At 42.5% G+C, this 26,342-nt stretch overlaps 1 protein-coding gene across 3 annotated transcripts in view; it reads left to right on the top strand.

The window, feature by feature from the left end:
* The window catches only part of LOC107522863 (uncharacterized), a 66,078-nt gene extending 58,459 nt beyond the window's left edge, over positions 1-7,619 (top strand). For 2 of the 3 annotated variants that reach the window (XM_060178922.1, XM_060178920.1), the window contains exons 15-17: positions 2,224-2,275; positions 6,668-6,783; positions 6,877-7,619. In XM_060178922.1, the coding sequence (XP_060034905.1) occupies positions 2,224-2,275; positions 6,668-6,783; positions 6,877-6,907 (199 nt within the window). In that variant the 3' untranslated portion in view covers positions 6,908-7,619. Of the gene's footprint in view, positions 1-2,223; positions 2,276-6,667 lie in introns of all 3 variants that reach the window. The other variant, XM_060178921.1, reaches the window with a different exon arrangement.
* Positions 7,620-26,342: the final 18,723 nt, after the last annotated feature.

Raw genomic sequence — 26,342 nt, 5'->3', positions numbered from 1 at the left:
CCAGTGCCCCACCACCTGGCCCCTTTAAATACGTTCTTCACTTGGGTCTGAGACTCTGCCTTTTTGTGGATGCCTTTAATACTCCTCCTATTCCTCTGCTGGACCCCCTTTTCCTGACTTCTAAACACTGAAAGCTTCAAAACATGGTCTTTGGGGAGTCGGGCGGTAGCGCAGCAGGTTAAGCGCACATGGCGCAAAGCACAAGGATGGGCACAAGGATCCCGGTTCAAGCCCCTAGCTCCCCACCTGCAGGGGAGTCACTTCACAGGCGGTGAAGCAGGTCTGCAGGTGTCTTTCTCTCCCCCTCTCAGTCTTCCTCCTCTCTCCATTTCTCTCTGTCCTATCCAACAATGACAACAACAATAACTACAACAACGATAAAACAACAAGGGCAACAAAAGGGAATAAATAAAGATTTTTAAAAAAAAGGTCTTTGGACTCTGTTCCTGTCCTTAACCTTTGAATGTCATCTGTATGCTGATGACTTTCCATTTTATTTCTCCAACTGCTCTGTCTCCTTTGACCCTCATACTCACTTAGCAACTCCCTCTGGATACCTAGTTAACATCTCAAGCTCAGTATGGCTCAAACTGAACCCCTGCCCCAAGCACATCCAACCAGTTCCCTCTCTTCTCAGTAAAAACTCCAAGCCAAACCCTTTGGCTTTCACTGAATTTTTCTCATGTGTCATAGATAATCTACCAGCAATAGCTCTGTACCTTTGTCTCTAACATGTCAGAATTCTGGCCACCCCCCACTGATGTCTCCTTGTTTCCGGTCACTGCCATTGCTGACCTGAATTATTCTTGCTTATTTATTTATTGCCACCAGTATTATCACTGGGGCTCAGCTTCTACACAACAAATCCACTGCTCCTGGTGGCCATTTTTTCCCTCCCTCCCTTCCTTTCTTCCTTTCTCTCTTTCTATTGTGTTTGATAGGACAGAGAGAAATTGAGAGGAAAGAGGGGGAGAGAGAGGGAAAGAGAAAGAAGGATACCTGTAGGTCTGCTTCACCAGTCATGAAACATCTCCCCTGCAGGTGAGGGGGAAGGAGGCTCGAACCCAGGTACTTCTGCATGGTGACTGTGTGCTCAACCAAGTGTGCTACCTCCCAGCCCCTGGCCTGAATTATTCTGACAATCTCCCAGGTTTTTTTTTCTTCCTACTAGCAACTTTTCTCAAAGAGAGAGTGATCTTTTAAGCATGGGAGGCGGGTGATAATCACTCCTTTGTTCCAAACTCTTTTTTTTTTTTTAGATAAAATGCTTTAAGTGTTTTATTGATCTCCCTGGGTGTGCAAACCAAAGTTCTGGAAATAGTCAGGCAGGTTCTATTCAGTGTCCACCTTCTCCTCCTCATGCACTCCCCAGGCACTCACTCTGCCCCAGATACACAGGCCTCTTTTCCATCCGCCTTAAGCTCTTTGTGCATTACAGCTTCTAAGCTTGGTTGTCCTGTACATCAAAACATGTTCTGTGACTAAGTGGTGGCACACCCAGTAGAGTGCACACATAGGCACGCGCAGGGACCTAGGTTCAAGCCCCCATTCCCCACCTGCATGGGAAAAGCTGCAGGAGTAATGTAGCAATGCTGCAGGTGTCTCGACTCTGTTTCTATCTCTCCCTCCTTTCTCACCCTCTATCAAAATAAAGAAAAAGAAAAAAATAAAATAACCACCAGGAGCAATGGGGTTGTACAGGTACCAAACTCCAGTGACAATCCTGGTGTGTCTCATTTCTTTCTTATTTATTTATTTATTTATTTTCCCCTTTGTTGCCCTTGTTGTTTAACATTGTTGTGGTTATTGATGTCGTTGTTGGATAGGACAGAGAGAAATGGAGAGAGGAGGGGAAGACAGAGAGGGGGAGAGAAAGATAGACACCTGCAGACCTGCTTCACTGCCTGTGAAGCGACTCCCCTGCAGGTGGGGAGCCAGGGGCTCGAACCCGGATCCTTATGCCAGTCCTTGTACTTTGTGCCACCTGCGCTTAACCCACTGTGCCACTGCCTGACTCCAGGGCGGGGGCATTTCTATTGAAGAGAAAAAAAATCTCAGTGCTTCTAAATAGTATCAGAAAAAAAAATGTAGATAGACTGGATATCTGTGTATGGGCAAATGGTAAGTCAAGGTAGACCAGGCATCCCATCCTCCTCTGTTCTGGCTGCCAGATTGGTAAATTGAATGTTCATTATTATTCCCTCTTTGGCTTGTTATCTCTAGATCTTCCGTTCTAAAACCATTTTTCTTCCTGTACCCCAAAAAGAAGATTAAGGTAAGAGAAAACCTTTAATCTGTTATAGTGGTAGCTTAAGTTTCCTTTCAAGTGTCTGTGTGCGTGTTCCTGCGTGTATGCGTGTGCGCATGTGTGTGTGCGCGCACGTGTGTTTAAAAGGTTAGTTGTGACAAGCCTCTGTAACCATACCACTTATTTTATTCAAAAGGAAAACTGTTAATGGAAGGGAAATGGGTGTTCCTAACTACCTGATTGTTTCTATTGCTTGATGATTCACTCTCCTAATTAATTGGATCCGCCTGGCTTCTATGCCAAGTTTGTGATTACTCAGATAAATTGGCTGCAGATTGCCGCATATCATTTTTTCTGCTCTGAGTCACAAGATTACACTGGATAGTGTCTCCTTTAAAGTGTTCACTTTAAGAGATTATTGCACTTGGCCAGTCACCTTTAGTCTAAAATTAACCATATACTCATGAAAACAAGAGAAATCGTTCTAATTTAATAAATTAAAAAGAAAGACATTCTCTAAACCTTCACACATTGAATACAAAACTCCAGAAGCCACAAGTATTTCTGAAAACTTCTAGGTTCCCCCCCCCCCCAAAAAAAAAAGTGATTGTCACAGTAGCCAGAGTGCTTCTACATTTCTTTGTCACAAGGTTAAAAAATGTCAAGGACAGAATTTCATTGCTAACAAACTGCATGAAGAGGAGGGGAGTGGAGGGGAGAGTTCAAATAGTTAAAGGCATTGTTGAAACTGTTAAACACAAACCAGCTGGAGAGGGAAGCAGGGATAGCAGGGGCCTTTCCCCTGAACGTGAAGTAATGTGGTATAAGGTTTTGCAGGTGAATTGGCTGTTTGGCATAATAGGGAGAAAGAGGACTGAAGAGCTATGCAGCCTGTTAGAGAACAACGTGCACACCTGGGGCTCCAGTGTCCACAGGTTCAACCCCGAGCACCACCAGATGCCAAAGCTCTCTCCCTCCTCTCATTATTTCCACATCTCCTAACATATCAGCAATACATCTTTAAAGATACTGGAATGGTGGGGATGAGCAGATCACATCTATGTGGAGGTGGTCCCTGGAGTTAAAAAAGAAGACCCCAGGGATCAGAAGGATCCCTCACATGAACCTTTGAAGGAAGCAGGGTCACTGCAGGGTTGGGGAAGAGAGGAAGAAATCAAGCCATGTCCTCAAATCTCTGGTATATCCAGGGAGTAACTAGAACCATAAAAACAGTGGACAGAGTGCACATTACAAATGCAAGGGACCTGGATTTGAACTTCCAGTCCCTATGTGCACCGGGAAAGCTTTGCAAATGGTAAGGCAGTATTTCAGGTGTCTCTCTCTGTCTCCCTCCCTCTCTGTCTCACCCTTTCCTCTTGATTTTTGGCTGACTCTATCCAATAAAAAAAGAATTAAAAATAAATAATAAAATAAAATAAAATAAAAAGTGGAGGATAGTAACTTGGAAAGGCATGTGTTTCAGAGGAAGAAGATTCTTTTGTAATTGCCACCAGGGTTATCACTGAGGTGAGATGTCTTCTCAATAAAATCACTGCTCCTGGTGGCTTTTCTTTCTTTACTTCTTTCTTTCTTTTTTCTTTTTTCTTTTTAACAGAGCACTAATCAGCTCTGGCTTCTGGTGGTGCTGGGGATTGAACCTGGGCCTTTGGAACCTAAGGCATGAGAGTCTTTTTGCATAACCATTAAGCTACCTACCCCCAACTAGTAGCCATTTCTTTCCCTTTATTTGATAAGATGAAGAGAAATTGAGAGAAGAGGGAGAGATGAAGAGGGAGAGAGAGAGTCACCTAGTAGACCACTTCACCACTCATAAGGCTTGTCTTACATGGGTGGGTCTGAGGGCTTGAACTTGTGTCCTTGGTCATGGCGATGTGTGCACTCAACCAAGCGTGCCACCGCCTAGCCCCTAGAAGGAGGACTTTTACAGGGCGACGGGAGGAGTGTCAAATGGCAAGTACTAGTGGTTATTTAGCCCTTTGTGTCCACTTCTGTTCTGACTGCTGTATCTCTGTAGTAAGCTCACTGCATTCTTACTTAAGAGATAAGCATCACTTGCACCACCACCACCACCACCACCCCCACACACACACCCTTATTTTTTTCCGGTGAGGAAACTGAAACTCAGACATTCACTGACTTGCCATAGGTACGTAGCCATGACTGGCAGTTCAGGGACAGAGGCTCCAAAGTCTACACTCTCGACATTGTCCTGCTGACTTCATGGGCCAGCGCCTGGAATGAAATGGAAAGTTCTAGAACACACCTTCCCCCCCAGCAGTGGGAGCTGTTAATCTAGCACATGACTGGACTGGTCCCTGATAGCATCAACTATTTTCTAGAATCTGTTTTATTTAAAGCTTAAGCACTGTAGGGTGCCTTTGAATTGTGTGTTAATATGTAAACAGCTTCTGGCCTTTTTAGAAATGGGTGCGGGAGAGGCGTACTTTTAGAACAAGTGGTTGCATTAATAATTAACTATGAATACACTGAGTTACCAGAAAGAATTAATTCAAGAATTAATTCACATCTTTCAGAGGACTTACATTCTAAGAATATCAAAAACAAAACTAAAGCATATGCAGTCATGAAAATTATGTGGGTCTGTTTGGTTTTGTTTGTTTGTTTGTTTTTCCCTAACCTTACTAACTTTTGTGGTCAGCTGACTTATTTGGAGTTCATGACTCTCTCAATTTCTCTCTGTCCTATCCAATAAAACAGAAAGGGGGGGGGGGGGGGCATCAGGAGCAGTGGACTTGTAATGCTTGCACCGAGCCTCACCAATAACCTCAGAGGCAACACACACACACACACACACACACACACACACACACACACACACACTCTACAACTTAGTCATAATGTACATTTCTTAATTTAGTTTGTGTTTTATTAGTGATTTTTATATCGATCACAATGGAGATTTCCTTGATTTTAGTAACAAGTTATTTTAACCTACTAAAATTAATTGGTCCTGTCCTCTTCTTTCTTCTATCTGCTGGAAGGAGATTAAAACTTCATATAGAACTTGCTTGTAAATAGCACTGTTTGTACCTGGCAATTTCTAGGTGCGGAGTAATGCTGCCGACTCACTTTCTCTAATGGATATAGCTTTGTCATTCAGGTTTTTAATTTTTGTTGTTTTTTTTTTCAGTTTTGATTTTATTTTTTACTTTTTCAAATTTACAAGTTACTGTAGCCTATGGCACAGAAAGGTCCTAGCACTTGAGAGAAAGCATACTTCAAACCTGACTGAATTCTCGGAGGACAGGGTGAAGAAGCTGGAAATACTCTTCCAGGGAGATTGTGCTGATAAGACAGCCTCCTATTAGCCTATTAAAAAACAAAAACAGCAGGAGTCGGACTATAGTGCAGCGGGTTAAGCAAGCACACCTGGCGCAAAGCCCAAGGACCAGCGAAAGGATCCTGGTTCGAGCCCCCGAGTCCCCACCTGCAGGGGAGTCGCGTCACAGGCGGTGAAGCAGATCTGCAGGTGTCTGTCTTTCTCTCCCCCTCTCTGTCTTCCCCTCCTCTCTCCATTTCTCTCTGTCCTATCCAACAATGAATGACATCAACAACAACAATAATAACCACAACAAGGCGACAACAAAAGGGGAACAAAAAAAAATGGCCTCCAGGAGCAGTGGATTCATGGTGCAGGCACTGAGCCCCAGCAATAACCCTGGAGGCAAAAAAAAAAAAAAACACAACAACAACAAAGGGTCTTTGAATCCATTGTCTGCCTGGCGGCCATTAACTTTTGAGTGCTTCAGATTACTTGGCCCCAGACTACCTGAGTTCATTCTCGCTTTGTCCTCACTGGTAGCAAGCAGAGGCCCTTGTTCCTGAGAGAAGGATGCTTTTCCAGAAGACACACAAGAAAGGGGTTATACATTTTTTTTTTTTGCCTTTTTTATTTTAATTTTTTTAAATATTTATTTTCCCTTTTGTTGCCCTTGTTGTTTTCCATTGTTGTTGTAGTTATTATTGTTGTTATTACTGATGTCATTGTTGAATAGGACAGAGAGAAATGGAGAGAGGAGGGAAGGCAGAGAGGAGGAGAGAAAGATAGACACCTGCAGACCTGCTTCACCTCCTGTGAAGGGACTCCCCTGCAGGTGGGGAGCCGGGGACTGGAACCGGGATCCTTATGCCAGTCCTTGTGCTTAACCAGCTGCATTACCATCCAACTCCCAGGGGTTATACATTTCTTTCTTTTGTACTAAGAAGAATGATAAAGCAGTCTACTCCGTGCAGCTCCAGAAAAGCTTCAGAAGCAGGAGTTCTAAGATGGCAGTAAAGGATTGGCCCACTAGTATTTCAATTAAATTTAATTTAAACATAGACTTGATTCAGCATAAATTGTGTTTTCTCATTTCTTGACATGATTTTTTGTTTCAGATTGATATCCACATTAATGGAGAACATGTTGAAAGCTTTAAGGAAGATTCCATCTATGAACTGGACATGTTGGCTTCACCAAATTTACCCAAGATAGAGGATGATGTAAAAGGCATGTTCAGGGCTGGGTAGTGGAACCCCCAGTTGGGTGCCCAAGTTACAGTTTGCAAGGATCTGGATTAAAACCCTCATTCCCCGCCTGCAGGGAGAAGCTTCTCAAGCTGTCAAGCAGAGCTGTAGACGTTTCTCTTTCTTCCTCCCTCTCTATCTCCCCCTTCCCTTTCAATTTCTCTCTGTCTCTATCGATAAGTAAATAGAATATAAAGAATGTAAAGTGTTAAAGAAAGGGGTGTATGCTCATTTTCTCTACATGGTGTTTTCCACCAGAGCAGTTATCCTCTCCAGTGCTTCACTGCTGATCTTTGTTGCGTTAGTTTTTGGTGTGTAGATGAAGTGATGTGGCCGTTATGTAGGGCGCCTTGGCAGAAAATGCTGTTGCGACTGATCTGAGGTCAGGGCATGGGTGTGGTGCAGAGGAAGGTTTTGCTCAGGCTTGACAGCCAAGTAGGTTGGATCCATAGAGGAAAACACAGATCTCGCAATTCTAGTCATCTTGACTTTTTCTTGATGACTGCATCAGAGGGAGTGGTGGGCCATCACAAAGTGGGTAGCTAGAATTTTAAGAGACAAGATTGCTAAGAAATGATTTTTATCCCAACTGGAAGCAGATGTAACACTCTAGGAGAGGTAAGCAGAAAGTCCAGAAAAGGCAAGTATATTAAGGGAAATAGTCATGAATAGAATATTTGACTTGGCAAGAGAGTTTTAGAAAGCTGTCTTCTAGAGATTCAGCCTTAGGAAGTGAAAATAACCTCTTTAACAATTGAATAATTCCCCAACATTTTATCCTTTGCCTTTTCAATGTTTTGAAATAAAAAAGGAAGGAAAGAAACCGTGTTGTTTATCGGTGTTGTTGTTAACTATTATTGCTGTTGCATAGGACAGAGAGAAACCGAGAGGGGAGGGGAAGACAGAGGGGGAGAGAAAGATAGATACCTGCAGACCTGCTCCACAGCCCGTGAAGGGACTTCCCTGCAGGTGGGGAAGCTGGGGGCTTGAACTGGAGGTGAGGAGCTGGGGGTTTGAATTGGGATCCTTGCACCAGTCCCTGTGCTACATATGTTTAACCCACTGCCACCACCCATGCTACCATCCAGCCCCCACTCTTGTTGTTTCTTTACTGTACTTTTATCTTTTTTGACCAGTTTCTTTCTTTCTCTCTCTCTCTCTCTCTCCCCCTCCCCCCCTCCCTCCCTCTCGCTCTCTCTATTTGCCTACAGAGTTATCGCTGAGGCTCAGTACCAGCACTACTAATCCACTGCTCCTGGAGGCAATTTTTTCCATTTTTATTTGACAGGACACAGAGAAATTGAAAGGGAAGAGGGAGATGGGGGGGGAGTGGAGAGAAAGATAGATACCGGCAGACCTTCTTCACCGCTTGTGAAGCAACCCTCCTGCAGGTGGGGAGCCAGGGACTCAAACCAGTATCCTTGCAAGGGTCCCTTTGCTTCATACCGGTGTGTTACCACTAAGCCCCCTTGACCAGATCTCTCTGTCTGTGTTCCATTCTTACACAACTTCAAATGGGTTTATCACTGGGTTACCAGGAGTCCACAGAAGGATATACTTTACTGTGTATGGATTAAATAATAATTACCCACAGTTGATAAAACTGGTGACTGAAGTTGGAAGCCTCTTGATAGAAACTGATGTGAATCAACTAAATCTTGGTAACCAAAATCCATACACAATATCCATAGAACTTCAAAGTGAGAACTGACTCCGTATTCAAAGAATTTGCACTGCACTGTAAGCTTTGTGGCCTGATTTTAACTTTTTTCAGCTTACAAAAATATATTTAAATATAGTATATAATTGGGTGTTTTTTTTTGCATTTTGATTAGAAGGACTTTTCAATTCAAAATAAGGAGAACTTACTGGTTTTGTATGTTCTTCATTTTTAATTAAATATTTTATTTATTTTATTTTGATGACACAGATATGGAGGGAGGCACTGCTCAGCTCTGGCTTATGGTGGAGCTGGGGATTGAACATAGGATCTTGGAGCCTCAGGCATGAGAGTCTTTTACATATCTCTTATTCGGTCTCCCTAGCCCTGTTGATTTGTGTGTGTATATGTGTTTGTGTGTGTATGTGTGTGTGTCCTCCTTACTGAATGGTTTCTCACATCATATTAATTACTGCTCAGTGCTAGTAAGTAGCTATAAAGATCTTGTCCCCCATGAAGATGAGATGTGTATTTGTAGTCTGAACAAAGATTTTAGAGTATAAGAAATGTATTCAAGGGGTCTGGAAATGGAGCACCTGGTTAGGCACTCATACTACCATGTGCAAAGACCCAAGTTCAAGCCTCTTTCTCTGTCCCTGTCTACCTCCCCTCCCCTCTCAATTTCTCTCTGTCCTATAAATAAAAATTAAAAAAGGGGTAAAAATGGCCACTGGGAGCAGTGAGTTTATAGTGCAGGCATAATCCTGGTGAAAAAAATATTCAATATATGGGCTATGGATTTTTTAAGCCTTACATTGTACATATATTGTTTGGCATAATTACATTATGTATTTTTGAAGACCATTAACAGAATCCATGTCAAAGTCATCAGAAACATCAGAAATGTCCTTCCCACCTGTTGATTAGCACTGTGTGTCCTTTCCTTCCTAGCAGTTATGCAGGTACAATCAGAATGATACAAGCCTCTCAATAAGCACTGTCTCCTACTCACATTTCTTTAAATTTCTCCATTTAAAAATATGGAATTTTTCAAAAGCATATATGTATGCCTCATAAATATATTCATATATATATAACCTGGTTGAGTGCACAAGTTACAATGCAGAAGGACCCAGGTTTGAGCCCCCAGTGCCCACCTGCAGGGGGAAAGCTTTGCAAGTGGTGAAGCAGGGCTGCAGGTGTCTTTCTGTCTCTCACCCTCTGTATCTCCCCTCTCAATTTCTGGCTGTCTGTATCCAATAAATAAAAATAATAAAATATTTTTAAGAAATGTACATCCAATCTTGACTGCTGAAAAGAAATCCCTCCCCAAAGGGACCATTGAATTTTGATAAACTGAGCTGTTCTATGTCATTTCCATGACAGGACATTATACTGTATACGAAGGGGTGTGTGTGTGTGTGTGTGTGTGTGTGTGTGTCCTCAATTTTCTTTCTTTGGTAGATCTACCCAGTGGCTCAGTGACTTACCGCTTAGAAGATCTGGCATATACAAGAAGTGGAGACAAAGGAAATTCTGCAAATATAGGTAAGCTCCTACTGAGAAAATACTTCAGAAGAAAATATGCTCACATCTCTAAGATTCGTTCATTCATTGAATAGCGTTTCATTTGGATTCAAACTAATGAGATTTTTACTTGATATAATGTCTAAGTTATAATAATTTGCCTATGGGAGTCGGGCTGTAGTGCAGCGGGCTAAGCGCAGGTGGCGCAAAGCACAAGGACTGGCATAAGGATCCCGGTTCGAACCCCAGCTCACCACCTGCAGGGGAGTCGCTTCACAGGCGGTGAAGCAGGTCTGCAGGTGTCTGTCTTTCTCTCCTCCTCTCTGTCTTCCCCTCCTCTCTCCATTTCTCTCTGTCCTATCCAACAACGACAACAACAATAATAACTACAACAATAAAACAACAAGGGCAACAAAAGGGAATAAATAAATAAAATAAATATAAAAAATATTTAAAAAAATAATAATTTGCCTAATGTCACAAAGCTGATTTTTGCACTAATATAACAAATATAAACAAAAAAAAGGATATGTTTCAGCTAAATTGTGGTCCTCAATTGTAATAATTAATTTGAGCAAAAGAAATATTTTAAACACACTAGAGGCAAAAAAAAAATTCACTACTATTTCATAGTATTATAACTTACATATTTTGGGATCCTGGGTGGTGGTACACCCGGTTAAATGCACATAGTATAAAGTGCAAGGACCAGAGAAAGAATCTGGGTTCAAGCCCCCTGGCCCCCACCTGCAAGGGGTCCACTTCTCGAGTTGCAGGTGTCTGTCTTTCTCCCCTTCCCCTCTCAATTTCTCTCTGTCTCATCCAATAAAAAGGTGAAGGAGGGAGTCCGGCGGTAGGGCAGCAGGTTAAGCACACGTGGCGCAAATTGCAAGGACCAGCGTAATGATCCCAGTTCGAGCCCCCAGCTCCCCACCTGCAGAGGAATCCCTTCACAGGAGGTGAAGCAGGTCTGCAGGTGTCTATCTTTCTCTCCCCCTCTCTGTCTTTCCCTCCTCTCTCCATTTCTCTCTGTTTTTTCCAACAACGACAACATCAACAACAACAATAATAACTACAACAATAAAACAACAAGGGCAACAAAAAGGAATAAATAAATAAATATTAAAAAAAAAAGAATCTGCCGCTCCTGGCAGACATAAAAAAATTTAAAAGGCAGGGGAATGGCCACCAGGAGTGGTGGATTCATAATGACAGCACTGAGCCCCAGCCATAACCCAGGAGGCAATAAATAAATGAATGAATAAATAAATAAAATTTATATATTCTGTGGATTGACCTTTTGCCATAATTTCCCTTTTAATCTCTTTTCCCTAACATTCTAAATAGACTGTTGATCAGCATGACCATATTTCATTTTTTCCTTACTCGTATATTTTTTTCCTTAGGCTACTTCCTAAAGATGTATTTATTTATTAGAGAGAGGATGAGGAGAGGAAGAGAACCAGGGCATCACTCTGGCACATTCCATGATGCTGGGCATAGAACTCAGGACCTCATCTTTGAGAGCCCAGTGCTGTCTGCTCCATCTCCTCCCAGACTACTCTTTACATATTCTCACAGAATATCTCTTCACCTGTTTAAATTCCATTTGGGGGGCCAGCAAAACAACACACCTGGAGGGACTGTGGTGGCACACTTAGTTAAGTGCACACATTACAGTGCACAAGGACCCGAGTTTGAGCCCCTGGTCCCCACCTGCAGGGGGAAAGCTTTGCAAGTGGTGAATCAGGGTTGCAGGCGTCGCTCTGTCTCTCCCTCTCTGCCACCACCTCCCCTCTCAATTTCTGGCTATCTCTATCCAATAAAATATAATAACAAAAAGATTTTTTTAAAGAGCATACCTTTGAGGAAGCCTATTTGTTATGGCAACAATACAAGTTTAAGCCTGGTCCCCACCACACTGGGGGAATACTCCTTGCTGTGTTCTCTGTATCTCTCCTTCTGTGTCTCTGTCTGAAGAAAGAAAAGTCAACCCAGAGTGATGAAGCCCCAGCCACAACAAAAAAATAGCAGCAATAATGTAAAATTCCAGGGGCCTGGCTGTGGCACATCTGATAGAATGCACATGCTACAAATGCACAAGGACCAGGGTTCAGGTCCCCGGTCCCCACCTGCAGGCAGGAAGCTTCTCGAATGGTGAAGCAGTGCTGCAGGTGTCTCTCCCTCTCTGTCTACCCCATTCACTCTCAACTTCTCTCTGTCTCTATTGCAATGAAATAAATTAATTAAAAATTAACAAATAATAAAATTCCATTTACCTCCCTTTCCTCTCCAGAAACAACTGAACATTTCCATTCTCTCCTTATAATAACTTCCCTAGTTATTTCTCTTTTATATTATAGAAAGTCATGTATTCCATTCTTTAGTGAAACTCCCCAAATATTCAGACTGTCTTCTAATAGAGATACTTTTTTATATTTATTTATTTATTTCCCCTTTTGTTCCCCTTGTTGTTTTATTGTTGTGGTTATTATTGTTGTTGATATTGATGTCATTGTTGTTGGATAGGACAGAGAGAAGTAGAGAGAGGGGGGAGAGAAAGATAGACACCTGCAGACCTGCTTCACCACCTGTGAAGCAACTCCCCTGCTCTGGGGGGACTCGAACCAGGATCCTTACGACGGTCTTTGCGCTTTGAGCCACGTGTGCTTGCTTACCTGCTGCGCAAATATATTTTTAAAATTGTACTTATTTATTGGATAGAAATAGAGAGAAACCAAGAGGGAAGAGGGAGATAAACACCTGCAGTACTGCTTCATCACTTGTGAAGCTTCCCCCCTGCAGGTGGGGACCAGGGACTTGAACCAGAGTCCTCAAGCATCATATCCTCCTAATCCAGATGCACCACCACCTGGCTCCACTAATAAATATATTTTTTAAATGGAATGTAAAATCCACTACCCTGGGAGTTGGGTGGTAGCACAATGTATTAAGTGCACATGGCACCAAGCACAAGGACCAGCGTAAGGATCCCGGTTCAAGCCCCCAGCTCCCCACCTGCAGGGGAGTCACTTCACAGGCGGTGAAGCAGGTCTGCAAGTGTCTATCTTTCTCTCCCCCTCTCTGTCTTCCCTTTTTCTCTCCATTTCTCTCTGTCATATCCAACCGGCGACATCAGTAACAACAATAATAACTACTACAACAATAAAACAACAAGGGCAAAAAAAGGAGAAGAAAAAAACAAAACCCACAGCCCTTTAGTTTAAAATAATACATGTAATATTGGGGCCTGGAGGTAGTTCACCAAATAGAGTGTACACCTTACATGACTGAGCCCCTGGTTTGAACCTTAGCACCATGTAGAACTACCATGGCAACTGAGGAAACTATGGATGTTTGAACAGTGCTGTGGTGTGTCTTCCTCTCTGTCCATCTGTCTTTCTCTCACTCTCTCTCCATATATATATATATAGTTATCCCTAGAGTGGCAGGAATGTACATGATTGAGAGCTTGGTGTGTGTGTGTGTGTGTGTGTGTGTGTGTTTGAAAGATATCATATATAGCTCTCTCTATATACATGTATAGATCAACAGATAGATAGTGATATGGATATTTCACATTAAAGCTAAATCTCTATTATCCTATTATCCAATGACTCAAAAACTGTAAAGAATATGAGTAAACAAAATGTAACAAGGTGCCTGTATCTAAAATCTTACACACAGTGGCTCCATTGAAACTTGTCTGGCCCTGGCATGCCACCTGGATTAGAGCCACCGACAGTTTGTACACTTGGACTTGACCGTCGCCTGCTATGTTTATTTGACCTGTTTGAGCTGAGGTGACTAAAAACAATGAACTAGCTTTCCATTTGTTGCTGATAATAAGGATTTTTGCATTCTCAAAAAAAAAAAAAAAGAAAGAAAAGAAGATAATAATAAGACATTAGTAACCACTTTTTCTACTAAAAAAATATTTAGCCCATGCTTCTTTGGAATGTCAGTTATGGGCAGGAGCAGGACAGTGTGTATGAGAGCCAGTTACCTTGGCCACTGAAGTGTGTCATCTTCTGGAGTTCACACCGTAACATCCTGCATTTGATTCAGTATCAGTCTTCCATCTTCTCATTACAAATTGAAGCCATGTGGTGTGTATGTGCTTTGAGTCCAAAATTAAAGGAATGAAAATACTTTTTTTTTACACAATTCCATAATACCCCCTGAGCCCCTGAGATGGAGTTGAGTTGCCAGATAAAATACAGAATGCCCTGTTAAATTTGGGGTTTTAAATGAAATTTAATATATTAATTTATTTGTTTTACGTGGTGCAAGTGATTGTTGCTGGTCTGGCCTGTCAACACTGAACCACCTCCCCTACCCAGATTTTTTTTTTAATGTATACAAATGTGCTTTCTTCAAGAAACATCAACATGCCAATCTGATGAACCAATGTAGATGAATAATCAGAAGAAATTAAAATGGGAATCAATATAAACCATAATACTTTGAGATACGTGTGTGTGTGTGTGTGCATTTACCAAAACCAAAACTTCATGATATATGTATCATGATACATATATCCTTTTCTTTCTTCCTTCCTTTTTTCTCTCTCTTTCTTTCTTTCTTTCTTTCTTTCTTTCTTTCTTTCTTCCTTCCTTTCTTTCTCTCTCTCTCTCTCTCTCTCTCTTTCTTTCTTTCTTTCTTTCTTCTTGATAGAGACAGAGAAGGCAGAGAGGCAGAAAGACAGTGAAAGAGACCACAGCTTTCTTCAATGCAGTGGGGACCAGACTTGAACCTGGGTCATGCACATGACAAAGCAGCAAACTATCCAAGTGAACTATTTTGCTGGCCCCCAACAGCTGTTTCCTTAGCAGTAAGATCCTAGTGGTAGACCAAAAATAACGTAGGTTTTCCGTAGTCCGTTTTTCCGTTTTTCTGCACATACCTTTCCCAGTAAGTAACAATACGTTTCCATTGATTCTGGTGCAAGGATGGTGCCTATAAAAATCTGCATACAAACCACTGGTCCTCACTGTGAACTGAGAGATACTGTACCCATCTGTCCTTAATGAGGTTGTCAGCCTGCTGGTGGCAGGAGGACCCTTCCTCTGCCTCCATCCCCAACAGCTGCTCTGGTGTTCTCTAGCGTTCTGAGCAAAGAACCAAGAGAAACTCCATACCATGACGTGTCTTCCTCCTTGGCTCGCTTCACTTCTGCCCCTAGCCCAGTTTCTACTTACTTGTCTTTTGAGAGAGAGGGAGAGCAAAGCCCTGCTCCCCTCTCCATGGGTTTTGTTCATTTTGCCTTGGCTGCTCTCTCTCTATTGTGGTGCTATAGTTTGAACCCAGAACCTCATGCATGGAAGGCAGGCAGGCACTCTCCCTGGCCTCTCTCCCTGTTAAATTTGAATTTCAGGTAAACAATAATTTGGGATATAAGTGTGCCCCCATGCAATATTTTAGTAAACATGCTTAAATCTAGCCAGTCTTCTCTCTGGGAAACTCTGAACATTGCTGTAATAGGAAGCAAATATCCACAGACCGGGGTGGGGGGGGGGTTACTTTGATGGCTACATTTTGTTAGCTGTATCTCCACATATACCCCACCTGATACACACACGATATCCTAGTGGAATCACATAAAGAGAACTTTCACAGCTCCTCCTGACCAGTTGTCAGTGTGTGATGTTCTGTATTCACCAGGTATCATTGCAAGGCACCCTCTTTACTACCCATACTTAAAAAAGTTCCTGACTGCCTCAGCCATAGAAGATTACTTCCAGCATATTCTGCAGAAAGGACAGCCCAGAGGAAATTCAGTAATAAGGTATGTTCTGCCTAAGTGATTGAATTACCACATTTATGTGTCAAGACTGTTGACTTTAATTATAAAGTCATAGGTTTTGTTTGGAGTCTCTATATATGTTTTATCATTTGCCCACCTATGAGAGACACACACTATAATAACACCGAAAAGATCCATTTGTTATCCTTCAGATTGAATTGGTGGTCTTGTAAAAATTCTTTTTTTTTTTAATTTTTTTGATTTTATTTATTTATTTTCCCTTTTGTTGCCTTGTTTTTCATTGTTGTAGTTATTGTTGTTGTTGATGATGTTGTTGTTAGATAGGACAGAGAAAAATGGAGAGAGGGGGAGAGAAGATAGACACCTGCAGCACTACTTCAGCACTCATGAAGCTTTCCCCCTGTAGGTGGGGACCTGAGGCTTGAACCTGGGTCCTTTGTACTATAACGTGTGTGTTCAACAAGGTATACCACCACCTGGCCCCCGTCTTGTAAAATTTCTAAGTTTCAGATCACCTTAGACCAACAAGGGAGGGACTTTTGATACATGTTCAGCTAGTGACCCAGACACCAGCCCAACTTGGACAGAGAGAGCTGGGTGACATGGGCTGGGGGAAGCTTGAAGGGAATGTGTATTGGCAATTTATTTATTTTTAATTTTATTTTATCTGCCAGAGCACTGCTTAACTCTGGCTTATGGTAATAATGAGGATTGAACCTGGGACCTTTGATGCCTTAGATAGGAAAGGTTTTTTTTTTAAGACTTTTTAAAAATATTTATTTCCTTTTTGTTGCCCTTGTTTTTTATTGTTGTTGTAGTTATTATTGTTGTTGTTATTGATGTTGTCGTTGTTGGATAGGACAGAGAGAAATGGAGAGAGGAGGGGAAGACAGAGAGGGGAAGAGAAAGACACCTGCAGACCTGCTTCACCACCTGTGAAGCAACTCCCCTGCAGGTGGGGAGCGGGGAGTGGGGTGGGGGGTGAGGCCTTGAACGCTGGTCCTTGCTCTTTGCACCACGTGCACTTAACCTGCTGTGCTACCACCCAACTCCCAGTTTTTTTTGCAAAAACATTATGCTTTCTCCCCAACCCTGTATTGGCCTTTTAGATGCTGCAACAGTGTCAGAATGGTTAATACAGCTGAATCATATGTCAGGAAAAAAAAAAAACTTATGAAATGGAAAGCTCTCTGGGTTGCACACTCTAACTGAAATGTGAACAACTTAATTTTCTTAGGAGTATATTCAAAATATGAGGGAGTATATGTACTTTTGACCCTATATAAATATTATTTGACACGATTGTTATATTTTCTTTAAAGGTAATTGACATTTTCACTGAAATGTAAACTATTCAATTTTCCTTTTACTTGGCTTACTATTTTATCATGAACTGTCTATTCATTTTCTGCCAGCTGACTTGGAAATCCATATAGCCTAACAGTTTAACATAAATTAAATAACAGATAGTTTAGATGGGAAATTAATGAAGTTATTTCCCATGCATAGTCAATAGACAGCACATTCAAAGCTAGAGGTGTAGATTAGATGCTGTTGCTTCTACCTAATCTTTTTCTATAGACAGCGCCTTTGGAATATGCTCCTACTTAAATATGTGGCAATCGGTTTTTCTATTTTAGCTCATTAATGATTGATGCCTGACTGAAGGCAACAATGAGGCTATGTGCTAACCTTGGCACTCGACTCCAAAATAAAACCATTTGGCCCTCCCACAGACTTCAGGTGAATCTGAGGAAATGCCTTGAACTATTTGATACTTTTGGAAGGGTCAGATCAGTAGCTGCTGGGCTGGTCAGCACTGCTACTCGTGAAATAAGATTGGAGGATGGACAGGGCCTTGTAGTTAGGTTTGTTTAAGAGATTTGGGGAGGTAGGAAGGGACCAAAACCAGACAGATAAGCTGTCAGTGTTTTGGGTAGGAGGAGCATTTGAAATGCAACTGATGATTGCGAGGGCAAGGCCTAATTGAGAGTTGAGACCCAATTGTTTGGGGTCAGGTTGGGGTGAAGTTATTGGCAAATGAAAGGCATTGGCTTAGCCCTAAGGAGAAGGGTAGGCCATGCATGATCAGATGAGTTAGCAAGGCACACGGAGAGTCTGAGACAGCCAAATTAAGCCAGAGTTCCCATAAATTATTTTTATTATCTTTATTTATTTATTGGATAGAGACAGCCAGAAATCAAGAGAGAAGGGTGGATAGAGAGGGAGAGAGACAGAGAGACACCTGCAGCACTGCTTCAACTCTCGTGAAGCTTTCCCCCTGCATTTGGGGACTGGGGACTCAAACCTGGGTCCTTGCACATTATAACATGTGCGCTCAACCAGGTGTGTCATCACCAGGCCCCCATAAATTATTTCTATTAGGTATTTCACATGGGTCATTTCTCTATCTTGTTAAGTCCAAATCTTCTGTAGAAACTTTGCTACTATGATAATAATTCTAGAACTGTATATCAAAGCAGACAACTCCTATATTTTCAAACCATTAAGACTTGAACCCTGTTTGTATACAATAGCAGTGTGTTACCTGCAGATATCAGCAAGGACGTGGAAACCAAGTTCTCTGATTCCCTTTTTAACTTCCTTCCTGGGACTTGTCATTATTGCTGCCGGCCCCCCTACCTCACCCCTCCCATTCCTGGCAAAAGAAGAGGCTTATAAAATCAGCCTGTGGATTAGGGTTTAGACATGCATTGCCTGTAAAAATATCTCTGAATTGACTGCAGTTAGTTTGTGCAACTCTACTTGGCTCTAAAATACTATGCATGCTGAACAACTGCCCTTACTAGAAACAAACCCATGGGGCTAAATCGCGAATGCCACATGGCTTCTCAATCCATGTGTATGTGTGTGGGGGGGGGGATGTCTATTTGTTTGACTGTCTCCTTATCCATTAAGGATTAAAACTGCTCAACTCCAGTCTAGGTTCCTAAGTGTTCACAGGGAAGGCTGTCCACTGGCATGGTTTGGTTCTGCTGTAATTTCAGACCATCTACTACCGGCTCAGTGATTTGTAACCCACAGTATCTGGAAAGTTATGATGATAGAATTGTTGGTCATCACAATGACAGGAGAGCAGTCCTTGTGGTGAGTAGATAATAACAGTGGTGTTAAACTTCCTCCAGTGCTGGAATAATCCTGTAAGACCAGAAGTACCCTGCACATACCCTCCCTCCTCCCAGCACACTCAGGATTGGTAGGAATTGACCTATAAAGTTGAGATGGAGAGTTGAGTGTATTGGTTGTCTCCTTGGACTGTGTTGTTCATCTTGGGATAACCTCTCCATGTGAGTGCCCCTACCATGATCTCTTTCTATAGGGATGATAAAGGAACCACTTGAGACCTCACTGGGGGGTGGAGAAAGTGAGAGAGATGACCAATATTGGGGATGCAGCAACAAATACTGAACGCATGGTGGACTGGGTTCATACTCAGAGCATGTGGGCTCATCAGACATGTTCATCCACAAAACTGAGCTGAGGGCACACTCTGGTCAGGGAGTGTGGCTATCTGATTTTGGATCCTCCCATGAAGACTTCTGTGAGCTCTGGAGTCTGGATTGCTCAGGCCCAGGCAAGCAGTGCAGTCACACCTCTGCCCACTATTGAAGAATGTCTCTGTTCACCTCCTGACCAGAGGACCTGGCTGGTGCAAATGGGAGTTGCTTAGCCCAAACAACTCTGAAGGCAGATGTGCAGAGCTGATTATCCACCCCACCTGCCATAGGAGAACCAGTACCTGGCATGGAGGGTTTCCATTCTATGCACAGCAAAGGGATTTTGATAGCCAAGCCCAGTGGTAGTTCCTGGTCCTACCCCATGGGAGAGCCTGTTAGGGAAAAAAAATTGCCTACAGCAACCCCTCCCCTTCCTGTTCAGGCAAGTTTGTTGAGAGCAAGCCCCACCCAGTGTGGGCCCCAGCGCCATCTGACAAGCAGGTGACACCACATGGAAGCCTTGCGGTCCAGTGGAACTCAGCCAAGAAAGCAGCAGGCATTGGCCAGAGTTTTCAGAACAGAGCCAGTAGACGTGTTTGACCAGTGGCACAGGTCAACTCGAGTTATGACAGCAAATATGGCTTCTCAACCCCTAAACTGGGACCAGCTATATCTGTTCATTTATTATTATTATTATTTTAAATTATTTATTTATTTATGTATTTATAAAATGGAAACACTGACAAGACCATAGGATAAGAGGGGAACAATTCCCACCACTGTATTCCATCCCCTCTCCTGATAGCTTTCCTATTCTTTAGCCCCATGGGAGTATGGACCCAAGGTCACCATGGGGTGCAGAAAGTGGAAGGTCTGGCTTCTGTAATTGCTTCCTTGCTGAACATAGGTGTTGACAGGTTAATCCCTATTCCCAGCCTGTCTCTCTCTTTCCCTAGTGGGGCAGGGCTCTGAGGAAATGGAGCGCCAGAACACATTGGTGGGGTCGTCTGTCTAGGGAAGTCCGGTTTGCATCATGGTAGCATCTGGAACCTGGTGGCTGAAAAAGAGTTAACATATAAAGTCATACATATTGTTGATTAATCATGAACCTAAAGGCTGGGATATTACAGATGAAGATTTGGGGTCTCTGTTTTGGAAATAGCTAGTAGGTCTACTTTAGGTATATTCCAAAGGGCCCATGACTTTATTAGTTTTTGCCTGAGCCTGACATTTGATATCCAGGTGGACCCAGTTTATTGTCTGGGGAGATGATGTCATGGCTGGAAAAAGGGCTAGAAAGCTCGATCAGGGAAGAGAGTAGCTCCCAAATATGGGAAAAGTGTATAAATATTGTTGACTGTAAACCCCATCAATTTGATCAGGGGCCCATATTCAGCATAGGAGCCTATGTAACCTCTGCATCCTTGTAGGTCTGAGCTTGCATTCTGTGGTCATGAGTAGGAACATTCTGAGTTGCACCAATTTCAGGACCCATCTTCTTCAAGTGGTAGATAGAGTATGTTATCCAATCCCCCTTCAGAGGATGGAATATTCTCTACCATTGTTGATCCACATTGAGGGCAACGTCCTATGAGGGTCTATTATGTTGTTCCTGATGGAGATGACCAGTGATAATGGGCAGAGGGACCTATTTCAGGTCTAGACTAATTGTGTTTGTGTGGGAATCCAAAGACTCCCCGACTAGGGCCCCAGCTGATGGGGTGGCCTGATCGTGACTAAAGAGTCATCATTAAAGTATGCCAGTCTCTTGTCCTTACTCAGCTTTTGCAGTCCTTGCTTTGATAAGGTTAGCTTTGGAGTGACTGAGGGAAGTGTAATAGAAAGTAGGTGAGGAGGGTATCTAGGTCAAGAGTATCTGTTCTTGGGGGTCAGGCGGTGGCGCAGTGGGTTAAGCGCATGTGGCGCAAGGCGCAGCGACCGGCGTAAGGATCCCGGTTCGAGCCCCCGGCTCCCCACCTGCAGGGGAGTCGCTTCACAGGCGGTGAAGCAGGTCTTCAGGTGTCTATCTTTCTCTCCCCTTCTCTGTCTTCCCCTCCTCTCTCCATTTCTCTCTGTCCTATCCAACAACGAATTGCGTCAACAAGGGCAATACTAATAACCACAACGAAGCTACAACAAGGGCAACAAAAGGGGGGAAAAAATGGCCTCCAGGAGCGGTGGATTCATGGTGCAGGCACCGAGCCCAGCAATAACCCTGGAGGAGGAAAAAAAATAAAAAATAAAAAAGAGTATCTGTTCTTATCAGCTAAATACCCACTACCTGGTAATTGTGTATTAAATGGATTTTTGGAGCAAGGTGGTAGAACAGAAGCTGGGTTTTTCTGTTCTATATATCAGTCTAATATAGTCATACCTCCAGAAATGATTCACACAAAAAAGAAAATAATCAATAAAGAGCTTAGCTCTGATAACATTAGAATTGCTTATCATCTTGCACCAGGGCAGGGAGTCTGATTTGTAGCCTTCTTCATTGCCAAATACAACCTTCAGCTTGTCCAAGTAGAGAACCTAAATAGAATATGCAAGAAGTTGCATAAGCAAATCAAACAGCCCCACATCCAATGGCATGTGAAAAGAGCACAGTCTGTCACTACCCCCATCTACAGAACAAAGCTAGTGGCTTCACCTGACCGAAGAATTAAATGTATATTCTAGCCTGATTTAGGTTCCCACAGGACATACTTTACATATCCTGGGTCCCATCCTGCTGCCCTACCTGGGAAGGGAAACCAATTCATATCCCTATCTACTACTTAAAATATTTTAATTCCTTATTAATTTATTATTAGCTAGAGATAGGGAGAAGTTGAAAGAGGAGGGGAGATAGAGAGGGAAAGAGACAGAGACACCTGCAGCCCTGCTTCACTGTTCGTGAAGCTGTCCCCCCTGCAGGTGGGGACCAGGGGGCTTGAACCCAGTTCCTTGCGCACTGTAATGTGTGCACTTAACCAGGTGTAGTACAGCCTTCCCCCTCCACTACTTAATATAGGACCAGTCCTGACCACCTAGTAAGTAGTGGAATCCAAGCAACTGCCAAATCCATCCTGTAGCCTCACTTGGAAAATCAATGAAACAGCTCTACAATGTGTTTCTGACATTGGTACACCACCCCAACTCAGTGTTTAGAATTTGAAAAGATTTGACTCCCCCCAAGTAGAATACAAAAGCAGGTCTCATCTGTCTAAGGGTATTATCAGCAGACAAACCCAGAAACCCAAAATGAGCCGACTGTGGTGATAAACTGACTTAACCAAAGCAAATCCAGCCGCTCAGATTCATAGGCACCAATGTAAAGATGAAAAAAATCCAGGTAGACATGACACCACCACAGGAAACTAATCAGACTCCAAAACTGACCCCAAAGAAAGAAAAGTCTATTGTAGGAACAACCAAAGCTTTCAGAATATACCTCGTAACAAACTTTAGTGAACTAAATTGAAGAAGTTGGTAGAAACTTTCAAAGGCAGATTCAATCAGGTTGAAGAAAGAATCAGGGACCTGGAGGTTGGACATTGGAAATTGCCTATTTAAAGGGCTAAAATGAAGAGTATGAAAAGGAGTAGGGAAAAAAAAACTATAGAAATTATGGGATAATAGAAATAATTTTTTATTATAGGAATTTTAGAAGGAAAATAAGTGGGAACTTCCAGAGTCCTGGAATCTTTTCTTCTGTTCCTCTAGCTCTGTTCTTGCTCTCTTTTGATATACAACAACTGTCGTCTTTAAGTGATAAATTCCCAGTGCTAAAAGAAATAGTGTAACTCAATGCATAAAATATATGAGCCCAGAATATGTAGTCTTAAAAGACTGGCTTAGTCCTTCAACATGGTTACACAGAGTGAAGGGATGAACAAAGACATTTCAAGTAATTGTTAGCTGAGATACATGGGGATATAATGCAGGACTGTGACTAAAATGGTAAAAAGTGAAAAATCAAGTTATCGTACAATGATAAAGGGATCAATTCAAGAAAACAAAACCATTTTTAATATTTGAGTGTTTAAAGCTCAGTTATCTGAATATAGAAAGCAAAAATCCTGACAGACTAACAGGGCAAATAAGCAGCTATACTGTAATAGTCAGGGTCTGTGATACACCTCTCTCAACACTGCATACATCACCCAGACAGAGAACTTTAAGGAAACAGTTCATCTGAACTACAGACCAAATGAAGCTGCTAGATGAATACAGAGTATTCTCTCCAACAGCTGCAGACTGCACATTCTTCACTAGTGCACACGAGACACTGTAGCATATTCCGTATGTACTTCCTAACATACACCTAACAAAACACAGTTTAGGAAGTGAAAGAAGACTGAAATTATACTAGGTGTTTTCTCTGACCACAGTGGCATGAAAGTACAAATCAGTAATAAGAGAAAAATTAATGACACGTGGAAATTAAACAGTCTTCTCCTTAATAATAAACAGATCAAAGATGAAACCAAAGGGGGAAAGCTGACTGTTTCTTGAGACAACAAAAACGAAAACACAACACACCAGAATGTATGGGGTTGCAGTAAAAGTACTTCTAAGAGGAAAAGTCATAGCAATTAACCACCTGTATTAAAAAATAAGAAAGAGGGGGGTCGGGCGGTAGTGCAGCAGGTTGAGTGCACGTGACACAAAGCACAAAGACCGGCGTAAGGATCCGGGTTCGAGTCCCTTGCTCCCCATCTGCAGGGGAGTTGCTTCACAGGCATTGAAGCAGGTCTGTAGGTGTCTGTCTTTCTCTCCCCCTCTCTGTCTTCCCCTCCTCTCTCCATTTCTGTCTGTCCTATCCAACAACGAACGACATCAATGAAAACAATAATAACCACAACAAGGCTACAACAACAAGGGCAACAAAAGGGGGGCAAAATGGCCTCCAGGAGCAGTAGTTTCATGGTGCAGGCACTGAGCCCCAGCAATAACCCAGAAGGCAAAAAAAAGAAAGAAAGAAAGAAAGGAAGGAAGGAAGGAAGGAAGGAAGGAAGGAAGGAAGGAAGGAAGAAAGGAAGGAGAGAAAGGAAAAGAAAAAAGAAAGATTCTAAATAAGCAACCTAACTCTACACCTTTACTACCTAGAAAAAGGAGAGCAAAGTGGCCCCAAAGCTAACAGAAGGAAGGAACTAGGCACAAGCAGTACAGCAGCCTAGTAGGTGATACAGTGGATAAAGTTTGACCCTCGAGCATGAGATCCTGTGTTTGACCCTTCAGCATCTTTTGTGTCAAAGTGATGCTCTGGTTCTCACTCCTTTTCTATGTTCTTCTTACTCTCAATCTTCCTACCATTTATGAAATATGTACCTTTTTAAACAAAAAGAAAATTAAAACAAGGGAAACAAAAGAGAATAAATATTTGTTTAAATTAAAAATAAAGAAAACTAAGCATTGTGTATCCTCACTTAGCATCATCCGTAGATACTTGGCCACTTCGACATAAATGACAATAGAGAAAGCAGTTTTTTACCACAGGCTGAGAGAAACAAGTATTTAATTTCTTTTTTTTAAAAAAAAAAAAAGCAGTGAGATTTTATTTATTTATTAATGAGAAAGGTGGGAGAAGAGAGGAAGAATCAGACATCACTCTGATACATGTGCTACTGGGAATTGAACTCAGGACCTTATGCTTGAGAACCCAGTGCTTTACCTACTGCACCACCTCCCAGATCACATAAGTATTTAATTTCAACATACTATTTCTGGTCACAGAAACATGACCAAGCTTCTAACTAAAGAGCCATAACAATTCTAGTGTTCGGTAGGCATTTATATTCATTCATTCCACTTCAGGGCTACAAATGGTCAGAGCCCATGCTGAGAGCTAGAGAGAAAGATAGACAGGACCTAAGCTCTGACAGGAGGCTCTTGTGTTCCAGGATATACCACAAACATACCCTCACATGCAAACTGAGGTAGTTGAGACATGTTGGTGACCCTCACATACACCTTTTGGGAGCTGGGAGAGAACCACAGTCTCTGAACAACACCCAGGCAGAGCCAGGGAGAAGGTACAAACACCTGGCGCTGACCAGGAATCCATATTTTTCCTCACTGTGTTTGTGTTTAGAAGAACAACTTTGGACAGACAATACTTTTATTTGTTTTTTTTTATATATATTTTTATTTAAGAAAGGAGACATTAACAAAACCATAGAATAAGAGGGGTACAATTCCACACAATTCCCATAACCCAATCTCCATATCCCATCCCCTCCCCCAATAGCCTTCCCATTCTCTATCTTTCTGGGAGTATGGATCCAGGGTCGTTGTGGGTTGCAGAGGGTGAAAGGTCTAGCTTTTGTAATTGCTTCCCCGCTGAACATGGGCATTGACTGGTTGATCCATACTCCCAGTCTGCCTCTCTCTTTCCCTAGTAGGGTGGGGCTCTGAGAAAGTGGCACTCCAGTACACATTGATGGGGTCATCTGTCCAGGGAAGTCTGGTCAGCATCGTGCTGGCATCCGGAACCTGGTGGCTGAAAAGAGAGTTAACATACAAAGCCAAACAAATTGTTGAACAATCATGGACCTAAAGACTGGAATAGTGCAGATGAAGTGTTGGGGGTATTCCCTGCATGCTCTTGTGTACTTCTGCTTTCAGGTATATATTTTTCCTCTAGTTTATGGGCACGGGTGAACCTATGCTCTATCTCAGGAGACCTGGACTGTATCTAGGTTTGGGGACTTTATTGGGGAGTGGACCACCTGGAATGGAATTAGAGGAAAGGTTAGATGAAAGGAAAGGTCTCACCCGAGTGATGAAGCTGAAGGGTTGTCATTCCACACCTGAAGTCTCTGGTCACAGTCTGAAGTGAAGCATGCTGGGGTGGCACTTGTTGTGTTGATTAGGTTGCGATCCGCGGATGCAATATTATTTGATTTGAATTGAGAGCAGCATGCAGAAAAGTGGGCCCCACCCTAAGGTTCCAGGACTGGGGGAAATATAGGCTCTACAGTGGAAATGTGAGGTTCCTATTGTCTTAGGGTTCAAGAAGACAATGGATAGTTATTGTTATCATCACATTATTTGGTGATAGGGTTAACTTTGGAAAGTCCCTTTGACAGGGTTTGGGGTATAATACCCAGCATCTTGTATATAGCTGTGCTACCGGTTGCTTCTGTTCTCCCT

The sequence above is a fragment of the Erinaceus europaeus genome, chromosome 19, assembly GCF_950295315.1.
Source record: "Erinaceus europaeus chromosome 19, mEriEur2.1, whole genome shotgun sequence".
NCBI classification, from domain to species: Eukaryota; Metazoa; Chordata; class Mammalia; order Eulipotyphla; family Erinaceidae; genus Erinaceus; species Erinaceus europaeus.
This window is presented reverse-complemented; position numbering and strand designations above follow the sequence as displayed.